Here is a 25,352-nt window from a genome sequence, read left to right as displayed (position 1 = left end):
GAAAATTAAAATTGTGGACTAACAATTTCATAATTCAAAACGAATAATAACAAATTTTGGAAATTTGTATAAATTCTAATACTAATACTTAATCCATACTGTACCGCTTAAATGTTTTCATTTTACACTTTAAATTTCATGATTTAGAAAGCTAAAGTAAATATATCTGTATATTGATTTATAAAATTAAGTTAATTATTTAATGAGTTAAAAAAAAATCAAAATAAGTTTTTTATTCTGGTTTTCTGTTCATATGTTACAGCTACGCTTCGATCCATCTTGACAATACAATATTTGCAATCGCTGTAAAACATCTGTTCACTGGTATAAGAAAACATACACAGTTAATTTGTTTATTGGGAAAAATTTTGACAATCGGCATTATCTGAAATCTAATAAATAAACAATAATGGTTTATGACGTGTTTTTGTTTTAATTTTTAAACGAAATTGTTTTGGAATGGCAAAAATATTAAAATGGTTTGCTATTTTACAAACCTTTAGCTGCATATCATCCTTTAGAAATCAATTTTATACAAAAGAAGACATTTTACGAAAGAGGTACTTGTTCTTATCGTGTAAGATACAAAAAAACTTAATTTAATTAAAATTTAGGGAAGAAGTTCGAAAAATTTTTCAACATGCCTATGATGGATATCTTAATTATGCAAGTGGTTATGACGAATTGGTGAAATGAATAAAATTTAAGTTAAATATTGAATATAATTTTTATAAGTTTTAGCGTCCTTTAACATGTGACGGTATAAACACTTGGGGCAGCTACTCTTTAACTTTAATTGATGCTCTAGATACTTTAGCTGTAATGGGAAATTTCACAGAGTTTCGAAGAGTAGTGCAATATTTGGTAGAAAATTCAAATTTCGATAGTGATATTAATGTTTCTGTTTTTGAAACAAACATAAGAGTAGTAGGTGGTTTGTTGAGTGCACATTTAATGTCTAGACGCGCTGGTGTTGATCTCGAACCAGGATGGCCATGCAATGGTCCATTACTGAGAATGGCGGAGGACGTTGCAAGGCGATTGCTGCCAGCTTTTGATACAAAAACTGGTATGCCTTATGGAACTGTTAATTTGCGTTATGGAGTGCCACCAGGTGAAACTCCAGTAACGTGCACAGCAGGAGTGGGAACATTTTTAGTGGAATTTGGAAGTTTAAGCCGATTAACCGGTGATCCTATTTATGAAGAAGTTGCTCTTAACGCAATTTATTCCTTGTGGAAATATCGTTCACCTATTGGATTATTCGGTAATCATATAGATGTTCAAACTGGTAGATGGACTGCACAAGATTCGGGAATTGGAGCCGGCGTAGACTCCTATTTCGAATATTTGGTAAAAGGAGCAATATTATTAAATAGATCCGATTTGTTAGAAATGTTTCATGAAAGTCGGCAGGCTATTGATAAATATATGAGAAAAGAAGATTGGTATGTGTGGGTTAGTATGACTAAGGCTCAAATAACACTACCAGTGTTTCAATCTCTAGAAGCATTTTGGCCTGGTATTTTATCAGCAATAGGAGATATTGAAGCCGCGACGAAAACTTTTGCGAAATATCATTCAGTTTGGAAACAATATGGATTTTTACCGGAATTTTATAATATTCCTAACTTAGAAGCAACTGCTAACAGGGAAAGCTATCCATTGCGGCCGGAGATTATTGAATCAGCAATGTTTCTATATAGAGCAACCAAAGATCAATACTACCTAGAATTTGGTGATGACATGCTTACAAGTATTCAACACAGTGCTAGAACTGAATGTGGTTATGCAACCGTACTCCAATATATTTTTAAGCTTGATTTGGTTTAAACTCATATCTCTATTTTTTTCAGATTAAAAATGTTCGGACCCATGAACGTGAAAATCGCATGGAATCATTTTTTCTTGCTGAAACTACAAAATACTTATATTTGTTATTTGACCCAGATAACTTTATACATAATGATGGGTCACAAGGAACTTGGTTTGAAACAACGAATGGTAACTGCATCATAGAAGGTGGAAATTATATATTTAATACAGAAGCTCATCCAATAGATCCATCAGCTCTTCGTTGTTGCCATGACGCTAAAAATTTCGATATATTTGAAGATTTTAATATTGATGATTATAAAGGGGAGCTCTTAGACATGAAAACCCGGAAACTCTTAATTGAGGAACGTGAAGAAATAAATAAGAAATTTGAGTGTCCGAAAATTGTTCCTAGAAACGCAAATATAACAGTTGATATAGAATTTGTTACAGAAGTTGAAGCGAATTTTTCTGATACTGAAAAATTATTATCGCAATTGACAAAGGAGCAAAGTAAAAAACAAATTGAAAAAATGCCTGAAGAACGCAAAGAATTTACGGAAAGAACTTGGAATGAATCTGAAAAGCAAAATATATATACGCATAACTCAGAAATTCAAAATGAAAAAAAGAATGACTCTTCTGATATAGCCAATATTTTAAAGTCTTTAATGAAAAAAGTTGTTTTAAAAAATAAAATTTTTAAGTCCAAAGAAACGTCCGATCGTGTAATCAATGAATACACGTCTTTTGATAACTTATATGAGCTATTTGTCACGAAAGAAAAAATAAACGTTTCGAAGAATTTACTCAACGAATTAGAAGTATATTATAGTAGTTTACCAAGAGACGAAAATACCATTGATGTTGGTAGTTTGTTTCAAATTGTTTGTGAAATTTTGGAACTAGCTAAAAACAATATAACAAAATATAATTTTGAAGGAAATAGTCATCACATGAAAATATTGAATATATTAAAAAAAGTTCAAAATAGATTTGAAGATGCAATAGATAATCCTGCTGAGATTTATTCATTTGTAATAAAATTTAGTAACGAAACAGGTGCAATTGCAAATGAAGAGCTAACATCAATCGAAATATTAAAAATATTACATTCCATTGAAAAGCTTTTAAAAAGTGTAGATGTAGTTCAAAATTTAGATAACGTAACATTGAAATATGAAATATTTGATAATTTTTTGAATTTGCCTTCTATAAAAGAAATTTCTGCAGAAAACAAAACTGAAAAATTTGAAGAATATGTTAAAAATTTGATAAGAGAGATAAATAATGTGGATTTTTTAACCGGTGGAAAGCAAAAAGATACTCTGCTGATTAATGATAGCAATACGCAAAATAAAGTGTTGGTTGAGAAATCCGAAAACGAAGAAAACAAAAAATCACAAGAATCTCTAGATGATAAATTTCAAAAGTCCCAAAACGATGACATTATTCTGGTAGAAAAAAGTTCAGTCATTGAAGAAACTGGTATTGGTTCAGTTGAACCGGTTTCAGTTGAAGAAGATTTTACACATTTGGAAAGTTCAAATGACGATCTTATAAAAAAACAAAACACCAAAATGAAAATTGTGTCTAAAGAAAAGATTAATGAAGAAATTATTAAAAAAATTGATGATAGTGATTTACGTTTACAAAGTCCAATTTTAAAACCATATGGTGTAGATTCTCCTATAGAAAGCCCATCAATGCTGACTGATTTTGTTCAATCTATATTAAAATCGACTATTCCAGTTACTCCCAAATTTGATCCACAAATACTACTTGAAAGAATAAGATCGAATGGAACCTATTTAAATTTTAAAAATAAATGGGAATTATTTTCATGTAAAGCGCCTAGTTTTTTACAAAAATTGTATGTTCATGGATTATTTTAAATTTAATTTAATTAATTGTGGAATGAAATGGAATGTAAATATAATTATATTATGTAATACTGATACATATAATTTAAAAGAACATTTAAACATCCCGTTATTAGATAGTTATGTTATTTTTAATTAAATAAAATAAAGTTTTCGAAATGTATAAAGAGTACTGTAATATATTTTAACTAATTTATTCTATAACATTATAATAACTTAAATATTTCAAATTTTTTTAAAATAATTTTTATTAGTTAATAATTTTAATCATACTGGCATTTTTTAACCGTTGTATACAAGATCTTTCAAAACTTTTCTTAATTTACATTTTGAGAGAAACTGGTTAAATTGACAAATTTCTTACATCAAGTACCTATTTAGAAATGTCATGTTATTCTTAATTGACACTTCATATCATTATTTTTAGAATCAATTTTATTACTCCTTACTTTCAATACAAAATATTTGTAATCAAAGAAAAATACTCAAAACTCAAGGTATGTACTTATTATTATAAATAAAATTTGGCTTTCGTTTATTCAAAAATAAAACGAGAAATATAATTCAAATATTGTTTACTTCGAATGAATTTATTTAAGAAGATTAAAGATGTTTATTTGTATTCAAGACGGCAAGTAAATTTCTTTAGTAATTATTCACGAATCAGTAGTTTTTAATATGTAATTGATTTATTTAAGTATATATCATGTTGTCTTAGAAGAAGCACATAATGTAAGTTAATATTAACTGCGCTAAAATATAATATTGATTAATTTCTGGTAAATTATAAAGTTATTTAAATTTTTGTATTTGCAAATTTCATAAGTATGTATCCATGTATTCCTACAAACACTTTAAATAGGTCCATTTTTTGTTTTTATTTTGAAGTATATGAGTAGGTAGGTACCATTTTCTAATACGGTTATTCAAACAGTTACTGATAATATTGGTAACTGTCCGATCGAACCACCTTCTATCGCTTAAATTTTTCAAATTGAAATTTTTGTCTTTTACAATACTAGGCAATTTTTTCCTTTGACTTGTAGGTAGAGAATATAAGTGTTCTTACTATTTATATAAAATTTAATGTTAACATATTATTTTCAGGTTTCATTACTTAAAAAATGAAAAACAGTCGAGTGTGGAACCATTTTAATATGGTCGATAAAAATAAGACTCAATGCATTCATTGTCGAAAGTATATTTCAAAGAATGGTGGAACATCTAATTTAAAAAAGCACTTGTCACGAAAACATCAAGAATATTGTATAGATTTGGATGTACGAAATCCTAAAAAAATGTAAAATATTTTAATTTTATATGTAATTAAAACATAAAAAATGTTTTGATTTTAAATTTTTTGAAATTCTTTTGTAGCTTTGACCATTATCAAATGCTTGAGGACTTGGCACTTGATCTAAATTTTGATGATGAGAAAATTAAACAATTTATATGTGTAATACAAATGAATTCAATTTTATATTCCAAAACAAATGAGAAAGAATTAACAGATTACGAGAAACAAAGTTGTAAAACGATTTGGGAAGAAATTGCAAATGAGTTTGAAATACACGAAAGTGATTGCCGAAGAATTTGGTCGATATTACACAAACAGTACTCCTCATATATTAGAACAAGAGATCCTGAAAAATGTAAATATATCAACGAATTAGCTTTTCTGGATGAATACTTACAAAGAAATCGAATTGAAAAAGTACCAATGAAAGATACTGAAACTTTATATAAAAATTACAATTTGCCTGGTGAATCCAAAAAAGTATTGATATCGGTACCAGATATTTCTGACACACCCATACATGAAATTAGTGTTAATAAAACAGAGTTACTGGATGATGATAATTCAGCAGAAGATTATGAAGTTTTATATGAAGAATTTGATCCAATATTAGTTAAAAATCAGACTTTAGATAATCCTGTGGAAGAGTGTAAAAATGAAACAATATTCCATGAGAAAAGTGAATGGAATAATTATAAGTCAAAGAGATATGTTTCAGAACGTAATCAACAATCTTATCAACGTCAAAAACATTTTAATCGTTATCAACATCAAGATGAAGGAAACAAAATTAACCAAAATTTGCCAAAAGATCGTTACAATCCAAATATTAAAACTGAAAATAAGAACCATAATTTATATAAAAATCGAAATATTTGTTCCTCACCTAAGCGTATGAAAAAATCTACAGATGATATGGACGAAATTGATTTTTTCTTTGAATTTTTACATCGTAAACTTAGAAAAATGTCTTCAGATTTATGTAGGCAATTACAAATGAAATTCATGGAAACTATTCAAGAAGCTGAACAACGAAGTCGTAAGCATACAGATCGAAGTGTTGACACGGCTGACCCTTTCGAATAATTAATTCAATAAGTTACTTTATGTTTGCATGGAAATTGAATCTTAATTAAACTTATAATTTTGATACAAAACGTCATATTTAGTAAGGATAGAGTGATTTACATCATTATTCCTTAAAAATATTGATACTGATATATTATTTAGATCTTAGAGTGTAATGTAGATCAATAAATTTTTTGTATGAAACAAAATTGAAATGTAATTATTTTTTTATTCTATTTTTATTTAAATTCTTGTTTAAATATTTACTTAAATTTTCCTATAAAAAATATGGAAAAAATTAAACGGTATAAAATTAAATTTATAACTGATTTACATATTTCTAGAGAATAAATTAAAAAACCAACTCTGAAATATTTATAACTTATATGCAATTCTAAACTTACCAAGTTTCCTTAAATTCCAAGCATCACAAAGAAAGGTTGATTCTAACATTTAAATACAAAAATAAAATAAATTAATAGAAGTCCAGGTGCTGATTGGAAAAATTTGTAAAATAATTCAAAATATTAAATTTAATTTATTAAATTTATTAATTACATATATTTTTATTCTTATTGATTTACTTTTATATTTATAATCCATAATTTGTGTTTATATATAAATTTAATATCTTCGTATTTTTGATGTAGAAAAACCTTCTGGCATTTGACAAACGGTAATTATTGGTGATATTATATTAGTAAGTATTGCTAAAGCTTCAGATTCAGTTAATAGACCAGATTTAGCCGGTATTTCAGCGAATTGTTGTGCGCTCAATGTTAAAAATCGAATTTTGTAAAGTGCTGGTTTTAAATCTTCAATATTTATTTGATTTGTTTCTGAGCCATCATCATCATCTGGTGTATATATATTTTGTTTTTCTTCATCTTTTATTTCAGAAATTTCATTTACAATTGGAGTAAAACCATTAGCGTATGCATAATTTTTAAATGCTATAAATAAATCAATTTCTGGTATCATCAATTTTTCCATTGATAATATTTCAATTAAAGTTGATAATTTTATTTCCATGAAATCCGGTGATGCAACAATTTCTGTTATTTTATTTGAAATATGTTGTGAACATTTATTTTCTAATGTTGGTTCATCAAATAATTTTGAAAATTCATATAATTTACAAACATTTTCTGAAGTTATATTTTGTAATAAATAACTAACACATTTTAGATTACAATGTGGAACAATATATTTTTTAGCGGCATAATATAATTCAAAAGCATTTTCAACTGAATCAATTCTCACTTTATCTGTATATATATAAACTAACATTGCGCTAAATGCATATGTTGTAATATCAGGTACTAATATAATATCTGAATTATCAGCTAAACTACCATAAAACATTCTTTCAAAAACTGGAGATGCCATTGCTAATAATAATTTATGTCCTGCAAAATTTTGTTGTTCTCCATCTTCTGGTCCAACCAAAAACTTACAATCTGACCTAAAAAAAAAAAAAAAATCGAAACAATATAACAATAAAAATATTTAGTAATATAAAAAATTTTAAATTACTTTATTTATTACTCTGAATTTGTCGAAAATTATTTATTAATATTACTTTTAAAGTGCTTAATTTTCAAAGTTTAAATGTTAATTTATTGGTTTATAATATTTAATAAGAAGAAAATATTTGCGAATTTGTTCTTTTACTAAATTTTAACAGTAATTAGTCATTAATTTTTTTTTAAATTAAAACCGCGATTAGATAACCTCAAAATAATTTTATTTATAATTTTATCGTATTGAATAATTGGGTGATTCATGGAAAGTGACATAAGTCTAAAGTAGTCAAAAATTCGGTTAACTAGTTACTTGATTTATAAAATATTTATTTTCCTGTCCTACAACATAAGTTTCTATTCCAACTATATACGTTAGGATTTAAGTTACTTTCAAAACAAACCATCCAATTACAACAATGATTTTAATTAAAATTTAAATAAAAATTACTTTTTATGTATGTATACGGAAATATTTAATTGATTCGATAACATTATTAATTTTACAAGTACATACTATTTATTAATTTTTAGTAAAATTTGACAAATTCAAATAAAAATAAAAGAATTTTAACAATAAATCCATTTACTAACTTTATTAATACAATATTAATAAAATAATATTATATAGGTACCATTGTTCGGTGCTTAAAATAACTTTTCCTCTTAATCTAATTTCTGTACAAGCTGTTTGCCAATCTTTAGCTGTAGTTCCCATAATTTACATGATAAAATAAAATCAAATATTTAATATAAAATTAATTAAAATATTTACATGTTGTTATATGTAAAATTAACAATGAACTGATAATTAATTTTTAATTCTAAAATTTGGCTAGTATATATTGGGGATATCTAATAAAATATCTTATCACTTGTTATTCTAATTATAATAAATTTTATTTGATAAATTTCACTTTTATCTGGAAATATTATTTATAGTAGAAGAATGAATTAATGGAATCAGAGTTGAATTAAGGTGTAACTGACACCCAGGAAATACAAAACTTTTTTAATGAATTTATGCTAGCTGTTATATAGTTTTTGATTTTAGAAGTGATTAATTTTTTTTTAAGTATGCTAGTATTTTATTAATATACATACTTATATATTATTATTTTTTTTATAATCTTATAATGGGCCCTTAAAAGTTTTTATTATTTTTTCTTATCTTCTAATATATTTGAAGTGTTATAGAAATTCTATATTTCGGCATTTAAAAAAATTCGTATACACATTCAATTTTTCTATAAGCTATACGAGTTTAATACTCTTACAAATACCAGGGAAGTGCTTCAGGTCAATATTTGAGAAAATTAAGTTTTATTTTAAGGAAAATATAAACAATTACACTTCGTCTGCTTACTATTTATTCTGTAATCCAAGTAATAATTTATAAATTTAATTACAAAAATTAACAAAAGTTAGTATTCCCTAAAAAGAAATTACAATTTAAAAAAAACTCTTTGGGACTAAACTAGAATTTTTATTTGAAAATAAAGCATTCAATACTTTTCTAAATAATTGAAGATAAATAAATTAAAGTTAAAAAAATTCAAATTTTTTAGAGAAAATTAAATAAGAATTCAAAAATATCTTTATGAGATAAATTTTTATAGTATTTTACACATAAATTTCCAATTACTATAATATGTACATTAATTTTTAAGTTCTATAAAGCAATCTTTTATAAAATATAAATATAATGCATTTCTTAGAATTAAAATTACTTTCACAATTAAATCAAATATTTTCTATGTACAATAGTTTATAACATTTATATTTTATCCGAATCAATTAAAAAATGTACGTTCTATGAATGATTGTGCATATCTTCGATCTCTTGATGTAGAAAAACCTTCCGGCATAATACATACTTTATTTGAAGATAATACAATATTTATTAGTATTGCTAATGCTTCAGATTCACTTAAAAGACTAGATTTTGCTACTATTTCAACAAATTGTTCTTTAGTAAAGGTTAAAAATCTAATTTGACGTATAGCATATTTTAAATCTTCAATATTTCTTATAGTTTTTTGAATTGTAATACCATCCGGCTCATATATTTCACCTTCTTGAGCATTTTGCATTTGATTTTCTTTATTATTGTATTCATTTAATTCAACAAGATAATCATTAACATATACGTAATTTCTTAATGCTATAAATAATTCAACTTCTGATATCATTAAATTATCCATACTTAATATTTCTCTTAATGTTGATAATTTTATTTCCATGAAACTCGGATTCGATATAACTTCTTTAATTAAAGTTGGAAAAATTTCTTTACATTGCCTTTTTAAAAATGCTTCATCATTTATTTCTGCAAATTCATATGCTTTGCATATATTTTCTGCATTTAAATTTTGTGATAAATAAGATCTACATGCCAAAACAGCTGTTGGTAGAACATATTTTACCGTTACACTATACAGTTCGCATGCATTTTCAAATGATCCAATTCTTAATGTACCTGTATATATAAAATTTAACATTGCACTAAATGCACGTGGTGTTACTTCAGGTTCTAGTATGACATCAGAATTATCAGCTGTACTTCCATAAAATAACCGTTGAAAAACTGGAGATGCTTTTGCTAATAATAATTTATTTACAGAAAACATTTGTTGTTCACTATCTTTACGCCCAACTAGAAATTTACGCCTAAATTGAAATAAAAAAATGAAATTGAAATAACTTTAATATAATGAATTCCTAGAAATATTTTAAAATTTAATTATTTTTTTTTTGGAAATTAATTAATTTTGCATGTAAGCATTAAGTTTCATAAATAATACAGCAAGTGTCATGAATATACTTTGAATTTCTGTTAAATTAATTATTTTTGCCTATTATTTGTATGAGGTTATTTTAAATGAAATTGGACAAATTTTTTTTAATAAAGCTATTGTATATATTTTTTTTTCGATTTGAATAAAATTGAATTTCTATAAAAAACATACAAAACATTCTTATTTTTAACAATGGCTATATGTACGAATATTTATCGATTTGATAAGATTACTTTCATCGATACTAAAAATATTCCGTAATTTCAAATAAATAAAATATTTTTTTGCATGAATTAGTTTTAGATTTCATAACCAAAATGGAATTATTGGTGATCGTTTTTTCTATATTATGAAAATAAAACATGTATAATGAGCTCTTATTTAAAGTATGTTATATGCGTACATTAAATCTAAAATAAAATTAATTATAGAAATTCACATAAAAACCTTTTGCCGCGGATAAAAATGACACCTATGCATAATATCATGTATACATTTCATTTGAAAGTGTAAGTATATATACTAAAATTAATAAATAAAGATATTTTTATATTAAAATATTACCAGGGTTCGTCTGGTAAAATTTGATTTTCCAATGAATCATCCATATTTAATTAAATGAACTATAAAATAGTGTTAAGCACAATATAATTTAAAAAAAAACTGCAGGGATTTACAGGAACTTGGAGAGTACTTAGCGTTCACAATCGACCAATAACTTTGCAATACTAACAATTAATTTTTAATTTCATTAATGATTAACAATCAAATTATTTATACTCGTTACGTTATCAATGTTATTTTAGAATCAAAAAAAAATTTATTTGATAAATTTTCTTATCGGGAAAATTCTATATCAACAAAGTTCTATTGAATTTGCAATTATACACTGAACAGAGTATTGACCGGGTAAAATATTGTCTAAGAGTCCTTTAAAAAAATTTTTTTTTAAATTATATTAGTAAAACCTTATTTCATTTTCATGAAATATTAATTAAGAAGCTAATAATAAATTTCTTTAAATTATAGATCTTTTAATTATGTTACTATCATAAATTTATAAAATATAATCTTTATATCATTTTAATAAATATACTTTTCATCGACAACAACATTTCATTATTATTGATTATTATTTAAGTAATTTAAATTTATTAGTTTAACGCAGTTTGCAAAATAAGATTTACATAAAGTACTTAATATCTTAAATTACAAGAATTAGTTGATTTTTTTTTAAAAACACATATATTCATACAAAATAGTTATAATAGAAAATTAATTTTATTTCAATTTGGTAAATTTGAAAATAAACGTTGTATTAATGAAGGTGAATATCTTGGATTTTTAGATACAGAAAAACCACCTGGCATTCTACAGATTGTATTTGATGATGATATAATATTAATTAATATTGCTAATGCATTAGATTCGCTCAAAAGACCAGATTTGGCAACTATTTCAACAAATTCTTTTGCACTAAAAGTTAAAAATCTAATTTGACGTATAGCATATTTTAAATCTTCAATATTTCTTTGAGTATTTTGAACTGCAACATCGTCTGATTGATTTATTTCAACTTCTTGAGTATTTTGCAATTGATCCTGCTTTTTATTATTTTCATTTAATTCAACAAGATAATCATTAACATATACGTAATTTCTTAATGCTATGAATAATTCAACTTCTGATATCATTAAATTATCCATACTTAATATTTCTCTTAATGTTGATAATTTTATTTCCATGAAATTCGGATGTATTATAATTTCTTTAATCAATTTTGGAAACATGTCCTTACAATCTCTTCTCAGAAATGACTGCCGATATAAATCAGCAAATTCATATATTTTGCAAATATTTTCTGCATTTAAATTTTCAAATAAATAAAATTTGCACGCGTCCATAAAAGTTCCTACATGAAATTTAATAGCTACTATATATTGTTCAAATGCATCTTCAATCGATTTAATATTTAATGTATCTGTATATATAAAGTTAACCATTGCACTAAAAGCACGTGGTGTTACATCAGGTACAAGTATAACATCAGATTTATCAGCTGTGCTTCCGTAGAACAATCGCTGAAATAGTGGAGATGCTTCTGCCAACAGTAGTTTATTTAATGAGAAACTTGCTTGTTCACCTTCTGAGCCAACTAGAAATTCTCGACTTAAAGAAAAAGAAAAATTAAATATAATTATGTGAATAAATAATTTTTTATAATTTAATAAATTTATTTAATTAAATCTAATCAAATTTTCCGACTTCTTAGGTTAAATTATGATGAATCTTGATGAATCTTTTTATATATTTAAAATTCTTCAGAACTTCTAAATGTCGATGCTGAAAAATTGCAATTTTTTGGAATGTTGCAAAAAACGTTCTTATTAAAGTTATTTGTTTTATATTTTTTTGAAAATAGTAAAAATATGCAAAGTTTTGATAGGTTATTTGATTATAATCAAGTATTTTAATTATTAAAATTCTAATAAATAAATATCCTCTAATAAATTCTAATAAATTTATATCCTCAATATAAACAGTAATAACAACGAAAACACTAAATTAATTTAATTTACATGATAAGATTACATTCTTGATTCTTCGGTAATCTTAAATCAAAAATCCAAATTAACAAAATGAGTCATTGACAAATTTGAATTTTCTAAAAAAATCTTTGTTTAAATGACGATTAAGCACTGAAGAACTTTTTATTCGAAGGCGAAGTAGTGGTTTCCTTGATAATATTCTGGATAGGAGCTTGTATCTTTAATGAAAGGTACTTAAACTCTAGCGTTTTTCTTTTAAAATGCCGAATTACAATACAAGTTTAAGAAAGTAAGAATGATTAAGATTTTATTAAAATTTTAAATAAATTTCACTTTAAACTTTGCAACTGTGATAAATTAATTAATTTAATCAATAAAGTTAGGTATGTGTGTATGTATTAGAAAATATTCTAGAAAATAAATAAATGAATGCTGTATATATTTCCATTCGAATACTGATTTTATTTTAGTAAATTATTTTATAAATGCATTTTTAAAAACAGTTTAGCTAAAATTTGCAAAAAACATTCTACGAAACAATTTATAAACTGCCGCAATTATAAAGGAATCCAAAAGGAATTTAAAGTGCTTATGTACACACACCTACGTACCTTAGTACAAGGATATCAAAAGACCCTTAATGTTTTAAAGCGAAAACATTCATATGCAAAATTTTCTGAAGTATACTAAATGTTTTAAAATAAATAACTTTTAATTTAAAGTAGCTACGCACATTATACACATATGTAAATACAATACATATATGAAAGTACATAGGAATTCCAAAATAAAAAATAAAAATTAAGTGCATATGTACTTCGATTAAAAATTAATATTTCAAATATTACCAGAGTCCATTTGATGAAGTCTGATCTTCTGATGATTCATCCATTTTTTATAAAAAATAAATTGCGTGTGCACGGCGTTTACAATCAACCAACAACTTTGCAATACTAAATTTCGCCAGTGATTAACCATCAATTAAAATATTTATACTTACTACGTTATCAACGTTATTTTAGAATCAAATAAATTTATTTGATAAATGTTATCAGGAAATTCATAAAATTTTGTTGAATTTGCTAAAATGTTATTTAATACAGCGTTTAAATTCTTCTATTTTTATTGAAAATTATATTATAATTTCACATTTTATGAAATTTGACAAGCAAAAGTTCTTCAAATAAAAAAAAGGTTACTAAACCAGTGCTATAATAATCGTTTACAAATTTTCGTCACTTGATTGTTATAGCACTCTTACAAGATTATTATAGCACTCTTACAATAACCTTAATAAATATTTAAAATTTTTTAAATCATAAAACTGATTACATATGTAATTACAGATAATTTTGTTGTTTGTACATATGTATGCATTAAAACATAATTTTTTTTTAATTTAATATTATAATTAATTTAAATGTAAAATACAATTAATTTATTATCTTCTGTTTGCTTTATTTCAAATCAATTGAAAAGTTTACGTCTTATTAACCAAGGTACATGATCCAAATCTACATAATTTAGGGGGTGCGTATATCTTCGGAACTTGGATGTAGTAAAACCATCTGGCATTGGACATACTTTGTTTAATGGTAGCACAATATTAAGAAGTATTGCTAATGCTTCAGATTCACTTAATATACCAGATTTTATTACTACTTCAACAAATTGCTCTTTAGTGAACAATAAAAATCTAATTTTACGTATAGCATGTTTCAAATCTCCAATATTTCTTTGAGAATTTTGAACTGTAATATCATCTGGCTGATATATTTCTCCTTCTTGAGTATTTTGAAATCGAATTTTTTTCTTGTTATTTTCACTTAATTCTGTAAGGTAACCATTTACAATTATGTAATTTCTTAATCCCATGAATAATTCAATTTCTGATATCATCAAATTATCCATACTTAATATTTCTCTTAATGTTGATAATTTTATATCCATGAAACTCGGATCTGTTATAATTCCTTTTATTAAACTTGGAAACATTTCTATACATTTATTTTTTAAAATTGGATCGTTGTGTAATTTTGAAAATTCATATGCTTTACAAATATTTTTTGCATTTAAACTTTGTAATAAATAGCAACTGCACTCGAAAAGAGCTTCTGGTAAAACATATTTGTTAGCAACAGAATATAGCTCACAAGCATTTTCAAATGATCCAATTTTTACTGTATTTGTATATATATAATCTAGCATTGCACTGAAAGCATATGGTGTAATATCAGGTATTAATATCACTTCGGAATCATCTATTGAATTTCCATAGAGCAAACGTCTAAAAATTGGAGATGCGCTTGCTAATATCGGCTTATCTACCGAAAAACTTTGTTGTTCACTGCCTTCAGCTCCAACTAAAAATTTGCATCTACAAAAAAAGAGAAATTGAATATGTTTAATAGATATATATTTTTTTATAAATAAATATTTCACTGCAGTCGGTTCAACTGAACTGATGAAATTTGCAAAAAGAAAACTGTAAATAAAATATTTTTTTTTAAAAAAAAGTCTACTGTCGAAAGGCAGTAAAAATAACAATATTTATTTCAGTTTATATAAATAGAAGTAAAATTTGATATATGAAGATATGTGTAGTTTGCAAATTTACAAGAAAATTATTATAAAATTCTTAAGCAATAAATTATAACAACATTTAATTGTCATTTATTTGTACATAGTATAATTAAATATAAGATAAAGCAATCGAAAACATTATAGAAATAACTTTTACTTTCGAGTACAATAATAAAAATGCAGATACAAAATAACAAAAAATATTCTTAGAATAGTATGTACTTTTAACAATGTCTGAGAATGTTTTTATTGGTTTGATAAGATTGTATTATTTTATAAGCCCCCTAACACAAGAATTTCCCTGAATTCATATAAATTGATGTGTCATAATTAAATTTGAATTTCGTAATAAAAATGCCCCTTTCCTGTTGTAATTTAAATTTTCTATTACGAAATAGTAATACATATATGTATAAGTATCTTTTTTTATATGAAAATAAGATTTACGAAATATTGAATTAGATTGGTTGAAGAAATTCACATTACAACATTTCGTTCTAAACACTATTGATCTCTTTTAATTAAGATTACATCTACTTAATAATAATAAAATTAAATTAAAATTTTAAAATATTACCGTGGTGAATTTGGTGAAGTTGATTTTGAATATGAAATATCCATAATTTATTAATAAAATTTAAAAATTGTATAACTATTGAAAGTATATTATAAACAAGAAAATTAAATAAAATAAAACTGAACTGGGTGTATTTTGGTTTATAATCGACCAATAACTTTGCAAGACTAATAATTAATTTTTAATTTCGTCAATGAATAACAATTAATCAAAATATTTATACCTTACGTTATCAACGTTATTTTAGAATCAAATAAATTTCTAGATAATTTTCTTATCAAGAAATTTTGCAAAATTATATTCCCCCACATATACAGAATAATAATATTGACCTATATATGTGCATACATTAGTTTAATTTATCGTTTAAGAAAGTTTTAAATGAGTTAACAATAAAAATTTCGGTAATAATTACTTTAATATGGACATATATATATATATATATATATATATATATATTATGTAGATTTTAATAACCATCTTGTCGGAAATCATTATGAAATTTGTTAATGAATCATATGCAATTTAAATACCATAATATATATATATATATATATATTATGTAGATTTTAATAACCGTCTTGTCGGAAATCATTATGAAATTTGTTAATGAATCATATGCAATTTAAATACCATTAACGATTAAGTATTATTACTTTTTTAGAAAAATTAGTTCAAATAGTACGTAAGTTCTTAAATAGCTACTCTTGAATAACTCGTGAAATCTTTAATCATATGTTACTATTTTTATTTAAGTTACTTAGGCATTGACACGATTTGCCTGAAAAGATAATTGTTTTCTAAGTTAAGATATATTTTTATTTTGAATAATTATAAAAAGTCTAATAAACAAACTAGAACTAAACAATAAGATGATAATAAACAATAAAGAAACTAAATATTGAACAATTTTGATTTTGAAAATGTGCAAAAAGTGCAATAATATTTACCATAAATAAGTTATTTATATTTGTATACCTACTTACAATTTTAAATTGGTTCAAAATATAATAGTAGTACCCATTTTATAAAATTCAAAATTATTCAAATTGCGGAAATTATGGACTTACTGGAATTATGCTATTTTTTTATTTTTTATTTTTATTTTTTTTCTATACCCTCTATATCGTAAAATCTATGAATTAATTAAAAAGGTAACATAATTACAATTTTTACATTATATACAAATTGTTTAATTTTTTGTGGTTTTATAGAATGCATATCGCGTAGTTAAATAAAATCAAAAAATTTTTTTATACAATTAGAGCAGTAAAAATATAAATAATTATATAAAAATAATTCGACTTTAAAATAAATTTTTTTTAATTTCATTCTTGCATATGAGGCTATTTAAATGACCATAAGCTAAAATTTTTTGATGCATTAAATTTTTCTTAAGTATATGCGAGAAAATCGTTTTGTATTTATTTCATTAAAATTAAATCTCACAACTTAAAATTAAATAATGTAATGAAAATTTATTGGAATGGAAAGATTTTTGATTATATTATAAAAAGACTTATACAATGATTAAATAATTTTGGAATTAAACAAAATTGTAATATTAAGTTAGATAATAAAAATATTAGATATTACACAAATTTTATTCAGCTACTAAAAATGTACATATGTATATAAATGTAGATCTAAAATATATAAAGCTATACAAATTCTAGTTAGCCCCGTGTAATGTACATTAAACAAAATAACAGTATTTTTTGTAGTTGATTAACAATCTATTATATTATTGAACAATCTATTGTAAATTTTAATTTAAATTATTCATAAAATTTCTATTAATAATTGAAGAATAGTTGAAGTAAATAGTTGATTAGAAAAATAAGTTTTGAAAAATTCCAAAAAAAGTGAAGATAGAATTTTTAAATTACAATCTATATTATATATAATTCTATTATATATTGTAATATTAATAATTTCCTACATTGTAAAGTGCTTTTGGTGCTTTTCAACTAAAAATCACACAAAAAACAGTTAAGTAGATGAATCATGAATAGTAATTAACAATCCTAAAATAAATAAAATTATAATTAGTATTTATATAGTATTAGATAATTAAATAAATTACCTATCCTGTAGTAGGCATGCAATTTCGAAATGTTTTGTTCGCTTCGGTTTGTATTTATTTCTACCTCTATTGAATATTTAGATATTTTATAGTAACTTCATCCAACGCTGCATTCTCTCTATATTTTGCTAAAAAGAAATTCTAAAAAATGAATGAATCAGAAAGAATAAATTTTGAATGAATTTTTAAAGTTTATCACCTGCTAATGTTACACCGTTTTCTTGACAAAAACTGTGGGTCGTTTTAAAGTGTTTCTTTTCTTCATCTTTATTACAATTTTACCTTTTATTCTTCTTTTATTCATAATTTTTTGTCTTTTGCCTTATATTTTTGGAATAAAGACGTCAATAATCACACAGTATATAGAAAAAGACAAAATTTTTTAACTTGTATGCATTTATGTTGGCGTTTTTCAACGGAAATGCCAAATCAATTTTTTTTTATTCCAATTCTCCGTCTTTATTTATTTGAAATGCCTTTATTAGTAATTGACTTACTGTTAAATAAATGGTTATTGTTTTAAATTTTATACCATTAAAAATAAAAATTAATGTTAATAATATTTTGTATTTCTTGCATATACATACATATGTAATTAAAAAAGGGAAAGAGATTTCTAATTAGGGAAGGAAATTATTCAAATTTTAATCAAAGTAATTCGATTCGTATTTTCAAGGTTGAAATTAACAAATTTTATTCCTTATTCTTATTTTGTTATATGCAAACATAAAGAATATTATTAATTCTGTTTTGGTTTTTCTTGGTTGACATTTGACTATTAGTTTCAGAAAGTCTGTTTACAAAACTTTTACAAAATATTAATTCAAGATAAAAATATGAAATTTTGTGGACAAATAAGTATATAAATGAAGGTATTATTTCTCCACAATAAAAAATTTTTTCCCAACCTGCCTTTGCTTCAAGTTATAGGTCCGTGAAAATTCAAATTTTCTATCAGCCGTTTACATTTTCAAAAGTCATTCTTGTGAATTCTCTACGAACTAAGAAAACTATAAAGACAAATTTCTGGTGGACAAATTGATTTTTCAAGTTAGCCATTTTTTAAGTCTGTCTTCCGACTTTATCGTCGATTTTTGTAAATTTGAAAGAATTGGTTTTCCTGTAACAAAACTTTGACGATTTTAAAATTTTAAAATTTCTTTTGATTTTTCTTCCACTTCGGAGTTAATCAAATATTGGTTTCTGAATTTTTTCGAAATGTGAACTTCTATAAATGCTAAAATGTAAAAGCAATCATCTTAAATTAGTAATATGATTAAATTAAATTAGTAATCTTGGTGTTAGTATCACTTTTTTTTGAAAATAATCCCATTAAAGTTGATAAATGCTACTATTTATATCTTCTTTGTAATTTAAAACTTATTTTTATGCTAAATCATTTCTCATTTGATTGTGACCAATAAGAGCTTTATAATAATTATAAATAAATTATTTTTAATATTGCTTTACATGAAACATAAATCATTTGTTCGTTCTTCATTATTATTATTCATATTGAGATACATAATTGGAAAAATTCTTGTTTTCTGCATATAAAATTTTCTCACCATTCATCATTCTTCTTTGCAAATTTTTTTTGAATTAAGTATTCATAGTTATTGCATCGTCATAAGGTACAACATTATATGTATATATTCTTGATTATCTCAAATAGTTTAAGTATTGACATTAATTGCTATTATAATGACATGAGCTCTCCATTAATCCCATCAGTCGATTTTCATGTTGATAGAAACATGGCTACAGCATCATTCATTCCTGGATTTTCTGGACATAAACTCTGCAAATATTAAATCACAAATGACATAAAAGAAGAACTTTTTGGCAAGTAAATATTGTAAGTGAATCTTATACATAAACAAAAACCTTGATAATTTTATTTTATTGTGTTAATAATTGTTAAATTAAATCAATTTTCCTAAATTTTATTATACAATAATTTTACAAAATGAATTAAATATAATAATTAATGTTGAATTAAATGAATTAAATAATAATCTGCTGTGCTCATATTACTATTGTTATAATAAAAGAAATGAAATTAAAGGAAAAAAAATTTTTTACTTTTTATTTTTTAATGAATACTTCAGTGCTAACTTATTTTGAGTGAAAATGAAAAAAAAAATATTGTTTTTCAAAATTCAATTTAATTATTTATCTCTTAAATTATAGTAATTTATTAGTTATGCAAATATTAAATAGCGCAACGGTAGGGTTTTAATGATAGATGTCCAACTGAGAATTGAAATTTCGATATAAAACATGACCGTTAAAAATTGAAACCACACAATTCGAAAACACTAGATTTAGATATTATATTTAAAAAATGTGTAATAATACACGTACATAACAAAAAATTAATTATGATAATTATAAAATTATTATTGTAAGCCTGAAAAAATTGAAATATAATGCGTAAAAGAAATTTCCAAATATATACATGCATTGTACTAATTGAATTATTATTGATTCATAATAAAGTCTTACAGCATCTATTAAAATTAAAAAATAATTCGACTATTTAAAAAAAGAGTTTAAAAAAGAATATATATACCGCAATACTTCTAGCAAAATACAAATCAATTTATAAGTTACTTTATCCAGAAATGAAAATTGCATTGCTAAATAAATCTACTTGACGTTAAACGACGGGAATAACTTTTCGAAATAAGTAGCCTCTCTCAACATTCCATTATATCTCGAATCGTGTTCATAGTACATAAAAATGGAAGTATTGTTAATAGTAACAACAAAACTGCCGTGTACAAGTTTCACGTATAAGTTTACGTTAAATTAAATTAAATTGAAATTCACAATCGAATAATTGATAAATTTTGAAAGACAATCAATTCGCCAAATTCTAAATTATCTATTTATTATGACGGTTTTCGATTATATCGATATTATTCCTACTTTGAATGTAACGAAAACACGAACATTCTTAAACTTACGTTTACTTTAAACTTTTTTGATTGACTCATCCGTAACTTTCTTTTATTAATTCTCATTCTCGCCCAAATATTATGTATGTATAAATGTTTGTACATACTTATGCATGTATAAGTATTCTTATTTAATATATTCTGTATCATAGAAATAATCATATGTCTTTATTGTCTTATCATTTAAATTTTTATAATTATTTATCAGCCAGTATTGTACATTTTATGGGAAAAAGAAAGAAGAACTTTGTTTTATATGGTCACGGTTAAAGGAACAAAGCAGGTTCGGATATAATATGGCAATAGTCACCTATTGACTTTCTGGTTGACTGCTTAACCCTGGGTATTTTATTTCTTTTTATGTATTTTCTATGTTGTTTTTGCTTGATATTAAATTAGAATTAAGTTTAGTTTACATTTTCATAAAAAAAAAATACAATAAAATAAGAAAAAAGAAAGAGAAAAGAATCCAGAAAGGGAGTAAAAAGAGGAGATGAAGATCAGTAACGAAAGAATTAACAGGTGAGTTGTGAAAAATATTGTGTTTTTTTTCTTGTTTTTTGCTTTTTGCATAATTTTATACATAGTATATATAATAATAATGCAAGAAAGAAATATGTAGGTACATACATGATAATAATTCTAAATAGTAGTAGTAGTAGTTCTGAGTCATGTTCAGCTTCGATGAGTTTAATTTTTTAAAATGTAAGGTGATAGTATACGATATAAAATAAAATATTTTATTTAAGTACATAAAATATGCAACTTAATATTATACAGGGTTATGTTATTCTGCCATTTCAAATTATTATATAATATTTTGTAGTTTTATTTGTCTGTAATGAAGCACAGAATGTTTGAAATTTCGGCTTTAGTATTTACAAGTTTTTTTTTTCACCATCAAATTGTTTAAACTGTTTATCTTTACAATTAAATTATATCGAAAATTATTACTGAACACCCTGTGCATAGGACTGCATATTAAACGTAAAGTTTTAATTTTACTTTTTACTTACTGTTATTGTACAGAGAAAAATGTTCAGCAGATGTTCTAATTTCTATGAGAAGATAATCATTAAGTAAAAATGTAAGGATATCCTTAGGTAAAATTTTTTATAGTATTTTTCTTTGTGTATGAAATATTTAAATTATTGTTAAATTAACTTCTTCTCTTGGAAGAGTTGTAGGAAGCATATTTTCAAAAATATCATAGTACCTCATTAATGGCTAGGATTAAATTATAAAATCGTATATTGAAAATTTTACATATGGCGTTTGATATTTGATTAAAAATCCGGTTCTTCTTACTAACTCGTACCGTAATATTCAAATTCGGTAGATAGGATTTTCTTAAATAGAAAATTTTTTTCTGGTTTGTTTTAATACGTATTATTCGTATGAATATAGGTGGGCATTTAATTGAATTTGCAATATTAAAAACATTGAATATCTGATTCGAACTTAGTTTGAGGGGAGTTTTCTTTTGATTTTTCTGCCTGGGAGATCGCCCTTATATACTGGTAACATTTATTTCCTTTGCAATGGTTATGCTTCACTTCTATTTTCTTTATTCAAAATAAAATTTATGACATTTTCTGAAATGTATAGACAAAAAGCAAATCTTTTAATTTGTAGCTACACAAAATTCTAATACAAAAAACTTATTCAATTTCCTCTAAACTTAAATCAATTACCTGTACATATATGTACAAACTTACACATATGTATACCAAGTAGCAGATGCTGAATGCTTAAAAAATTTAAGTTATTTTTCAAATTATTTAATTTTTCGTTTGGAACTTAAGTTTATTATTATACTTAGTTAGTTTTAAGTTTAGTTTGTCTTTGTGGTTATTGTATTATTTTACCCGCAGGGTATTTTGCAATACTTGCTATAGGTACATACGTTTAAATAACTCATGTAAGTTAAACTACTAATAACTAATAAAATTATAAAGAATAAATGCTTTCTTCGTGATTCGCTTTTAAATATACATACATAAATTTCGTTATTGATATTATTGTTTCACCTGTTTTAAGCTGTACTAAAAAAAATCCGCTTAATTATTGTACTTAATTAAAATCGTCCAAATATTAAAAGCTTTAGATACTTTTATTTAAAAAAAAATACTGTACAACAAGTTCCTGTCGAAAAATTTAATGTAAATTTAATTTAAGCGCAATTTTTTAAATGTGCGATTTTTAATTTTTATTTTTAAAATTTTGACAATAGGTATTACCAGTTAGCGCCAGATAAAATTTAAATAAACATAGCGCCACTTTTTTACTTTTGTATAGAAAATTGATAATATGTAATTTATTATGCTAAGAAGGATGGTAATAATATAATAAAATTCATAGTGTCAATTAAAAAAGAAATGTCAGCATCAAAAAATCAAATTTGTACCCCTAATTCATAAGATTGGCAATTTTTTCTAGACAATTTTAGTTTTAATACGGTTCAAAAACTTTTTTAGTTTTTGACAGTACTAAACAAAATCAATTGCATTGAGATTTCTTTTCTGTAAATAGACCTAGTTGGACGTTGTCTACAATCGATGTTGTTTACATCAAAATTCATCAATATCGGTTCGTGCAAGTCTAAAACTGCACTAACTGTATTTTCTTAAACACCTTTCATACATTGTCAACAATTGTATATTATGATAAGAAAATGGTAAAACTGCGACCTACATAATGTCCTCATTATTTTCATAGAAAAATATGGATGCATGCTAGAATATTTAGAATTTTAACTAGTTAAAATTCGTTTTCAAAAAAATTAAAATATGAATTAAAAAGATTAAACCCTTAATTACATCTTTAAAAACTACCTAATTTTTAATTGCCCTCTATAGGTATATTAAGTAAATATTCAACATTGAAGACACCGCTGCCAAGCAATAAAGTTTACAATACATTACCACATTATCAAAAATTATATCGTAATACTAATTGCCTATACTTTATATACTCGTATAACAATTTCATATGACTTAAGATTTATACGCAGTGTATAGCATATGATTATTCTCTAACATTTCTCTTTCCTCTAAAACTAGGTAGAAAATAAATAGTGATGATTGTTATTTTTAGAAAATACAAAAGTGAACAAAACAAAACCAGACAAAATAACCGAGATTATTTTATATATTATATTTACAATTTCAGTTTAAGTCCCTTCCGGTGAATTTTAGAATTAAATCTAAAATATCAAAGTGTTGATAACATGAGAGTGTTGTTGACCTTCGCTTTCGTTATTTACAATATTCAGAACAAATTTAAATACCCACATATACGTATTTTCATGTACCTGTAGCACAATGTTATGGAAATACAAGAAATAAAAAGGCGTTTATATAGATAGAAATGTTTGTTTGATTGTTGCATATTTAGTAATTAATTTTTTTTTTTTTTTGGGGAGAAATGTGTAAAATATAGTAATAAAGTGTGTATGTATAATATTTTCAAGATCGTGTGTATGTATGTTTATTGAAGTTTTATATTTCCTCTGCTATTTTTTGTATTATTTTTCGTTCTTTGTATTGTACTGATCTTTTATACGTTTAATAATTATTTTTTGGAAAATTTCAATATAAATATAAAATTGTATGATCAGTGGTTTTATAATAGATAGTATATTAAAAATTTTTACATATATGTATACGAAATGTACGTAGATACATAAAAAATTGAATGAAAATTATTTTGCGTTTTATATGGGTAAAAAAATTTATTTTTTATGGTTATTTATGATTCAATTTTGTTTTAATAAGCGAAAATAAGATTTGAATTTTATGTAGAATTTATAAAAAAAAACTTACTAAAGAATAATTAGTAGGTAATGATGAGAACAGTGTTTGTAAGCGATTTCAGCATGTGCCTGTGTATATTATTTCCATATTTATTACAAAGAATTTATTTTTCTAATGTTTAGCATATTTTAATTGTTCCTAATTCATACTAATAGTACGTTTTTTGGAGCATTTCGTACTAAATTTAAATGTCAAATATTAAGTGTTGCGGTATCCACTTTAGATTATTGCACTTCACAACAAATTTAAATTAAATAATAACATAAAAAAGCACTTCCTCTTTATGCAAAAGAAAATGAGCAACACAAGTACTATTAGAAAAACAAGTATAAGAAGTAATAGTTATTGATGAACTTCTTTTACAGATGCGTACAAATAAAACTGAGTTTATTTAA

General features: G+C 24.1%; 6 protein-coding genes across 9 annotated transcripts; 2 read left to right on the top strand and 4 right to left on the bottom strand.

Moving 5' to 3' along the window:
• Positions 1-414: 414 nt before the first annotated feature.
• LOC129605308 (uncharacterized) lies at positions 415-3,825 on the top strand. Its single transcript, XM_055514988.1, has 4 exons — positions 415-560; positions 615-687; positions 742-1,797; positions 1,857-3,825. The coding sequence occupies exons 1-4, from the start codon at positions 460-462 to the stop codon at positions 3,708-3,710; spliced, it is 3,084 nt and encodes a 1,027-aa protein (XP_055370963.1). The 5' UTR covers positions 415-459; the 3' UTR covers positions 3,711-3,825.
• Positions 3,826-4,106: 281 nt separating this feature from the next.
• LOC129605560 (uncharacterized) lies at positions 4,107-6,265 on the top strand. 3 transcript variants are annotated; one of them, XM_055515394.1, is made up of 3 exons: positions 4,107-4,195; positions 4,806-4,998; positions 5,076-6,265. In XM_055515394.1, the coding sequence occupies exons 2-3, from the start codon at positions 4,823-4,825 to the stop codon at positions 6,079-6,081; spliced, it is 1,182 nt and encodes a 393-aa protein (XP_055371369.1). In that variant the 5' UTR covers positions 4,107-4,195; positions 4,806-4,822; the 3' UTR covers positions 6,082-6,265. The 3 variants fall into 3 exon arrangements, with proteins under 3 accessions (XP_055371369.1, XP_055371371.1, XP_055371370.1); XM_055515396.1 differs by lacking the exon at positions 4,107-4,195 and adding an exon at positions 4,205-4,333; XM_055515395.1 differs by lacking the exon at positions 4,107-4,195 and adding an exon at positions 4,271-4,430.
• A 366-nt stretch (positions 6,266-6,631) lies between these two features.
• Positions 6,632-8,356, bottom strand: LOC129605583 (BTB/POZ domain-containing protein 3-like). Of its 2 annotated transcripts, none has more exons than XM_055515443.1 (2): positions 8,222-8,356; positions 6,632-7,528 (listed from the first exon to the last, which is right to left on the bottom strand). In XM_055515443.1, exons 1-2 carry the CDS (start codon positions 8,302-8,304, stop codon positions 6,688-6,690), a joined length of 924 nt encoding a protein of 307 aa, XP_055371418.1. In that variant the 5' UTR covers positions 8,305-8,356; the 3' UTR covers positions 6,632-6,687. The 2 variants fall into 2 exon arrangements, with proteins under 2 accessions (XP_055371418.1, XP_055371419.1); XM_055515444.1 differs by having other exon boundaries at positions 8,181-8,285.
• Positions 8,357-9,222: 866 nt separating this feature from the next.
• Positions 9,223-11,153, bottom strand: LOC129605590 (BTB/POZ domain-containing protein 6-B-like). The gene is made up of 2 exons (XM_055515457.1): positions 10,949-11,153; positions 9,223-10,256 (listed from the first exon to the last, which is right to left on the bottom strand). The coding sequence occupies exons 1-2, from the start codon at positions 10,990-10,992 to the stop codon at positions 9,380-9,382; spliced, it is 921 nt and encodes a 306-aa protein (XP_055371432.1). The 5' UTR covers positions 10,993-11,153; the 3' UTR covers positions 9,223-9,379.
• A 517-nt stretch (positions 11,154-11,670) lies between these two features.
• LOC129605672 (BTB/POZ domain-containing protein 2-like) lies at positions 11,671-13,825 on the bottom strand. The gene is made up of 4 exons (XM_055515567.1): positions 13,782-13,825; positions 12,301-12,553; positions 11,886-12,201; positions 11,671-11,837 (listed from the first exon to the last, which is right to left on the bottom strand). Exons 1-4 carry the CDS (start codon positions 13,823-13,825, stop codon positions 11,671-11,673), a joined length of 780 nt encoding a protein of 259 aa, XP_055371542.1.
• A 575-nt stretch (positions 13,826-14,400) lies between these two features.
• Positions 14,401-18,054, bottom strand: LOC129605669 (BTB/POZ domain-containing protein 3-like). Its single transcript, XM_055515562.1, has 2 exons — positions 18,036-18,054; positions 14,401-15,310 (listed from the first exon to the last, which is right to left on the bottom strand). Exon 2 carries the CDS (start codon positions 15,139-15,141, stop codon positions 14,401-14,403), a length of 741 nt encoding a protein of 246 aa, XP_055371537.1. The 5' UTR covers positions 15,142-15,310; positions 18,036-18,054.
• Positions 18,055-25,352: the final 7,298 nt, after the last annotated feature.

The sequence above is a fragment of the Condylostylus longicornis genome, unplaced genomic scaffold, assembly GCF_029603195.1.
Source record: "Condylostylus longicornis isolate FDR11 unplaced genomic scaffold, ASM2960319v2 ptg000013l, whole genome shotgun sequence".
NCBI classification, from domain to species: Eukaryota; Metazoa; Arthropoda; class Insecta; order Diptera; family Dolichopodidae; genus Condylostylus; species Condylostylus longicornis.
Note: the sequence above shows the minus strand (reverse complement) of the source record. Positions and strands in the feature narration are given on the sequence as shown.

Coding starts and splice junctions, on each gene's coding strand:
- LOC129605560 (XM_055515394.1), top strand. CDS start 4,823: ATGAAAAACAGTCGAGTGTGGAACCATTTTAATATGGTCGATAAAAAT. Junction 4,999..5,075: donor GTACGAAATCCTAAAAAAAT/GTAAAATATTTT, acceptor ATTCTTTTGTAG/CTTTGACCATTATCAAATGC.
- LOC129605583 (XM_055515443.1), bottom strand. CDS start 8,304: ATGGGAACTACAGCTAAAGATTGGCAAACAGCTTGTACAGAAATTAGA. Junction 7,529..8,221: donor ATTTTAAGCACCGAACAATG/GTACCTATATAA, acceptor TTTTTTTTTTAG/GTCAGATTGTAAGTTTTTGG.
- LOC129605590 (XM_055515457.1), bottom strand. CDS start 10,992: ATGGATGATTCATTGGAAAATCAAATTTTACCAGACGAACCCTG. Junction 10,257..10,948: donor ATTTTACCAGACGAACCCTG/GTAATATTTTAA, acceptor ATTTCAATTTAG/GCGTAAATTTCTAGTTGGGC.
- LOC129605669 (XM_055515562.1), bottom strand. CDS start 15,141: ATGCTAGATTATATATATACAAATACAGTAAAAATTGGATCATTTGAA.
- LOC129605672 (XM_055515567.1), bottom strand. CDS start 13,825: ATGGATGAATCATCAGAAGATCAGACTTCATCAAATGGACTCTG. Junction 12,554..13,781: donor ACTTCATCAAATGGACTCTG/GTAATATTTGAA, acceptor TTTTTCTTTAAG/TCGAGAATTTCTAGTTGGCT. Junction 11,838..11,885: donor AGATTTAAAATATGCTATAC/GTCAAATTAGAT, acceptor TTGTTGAAATAG/TTGCCAAATCTGGTCTTTTG.
- LOC129605308 (XM_055514988.1), top strand. CDS start 460: ATGGCAAAAATATTAAAATGGTTTGCTATTTTACAAACCTTTAGCTGC. Junction 561..614: donor GAAGACATTTTACGAAAGAG/GTACTTGTTCTT, acceptor ATTAAAATTTAG/GGAAGAAGTTCGAAAAATTT. Junction 688..741: donor CAAGTGGTTATGACGAATTG/GTGAAATGAATA, acceptor TATAAGTTTTAG/CGTCCTTTAACATGTGACGG.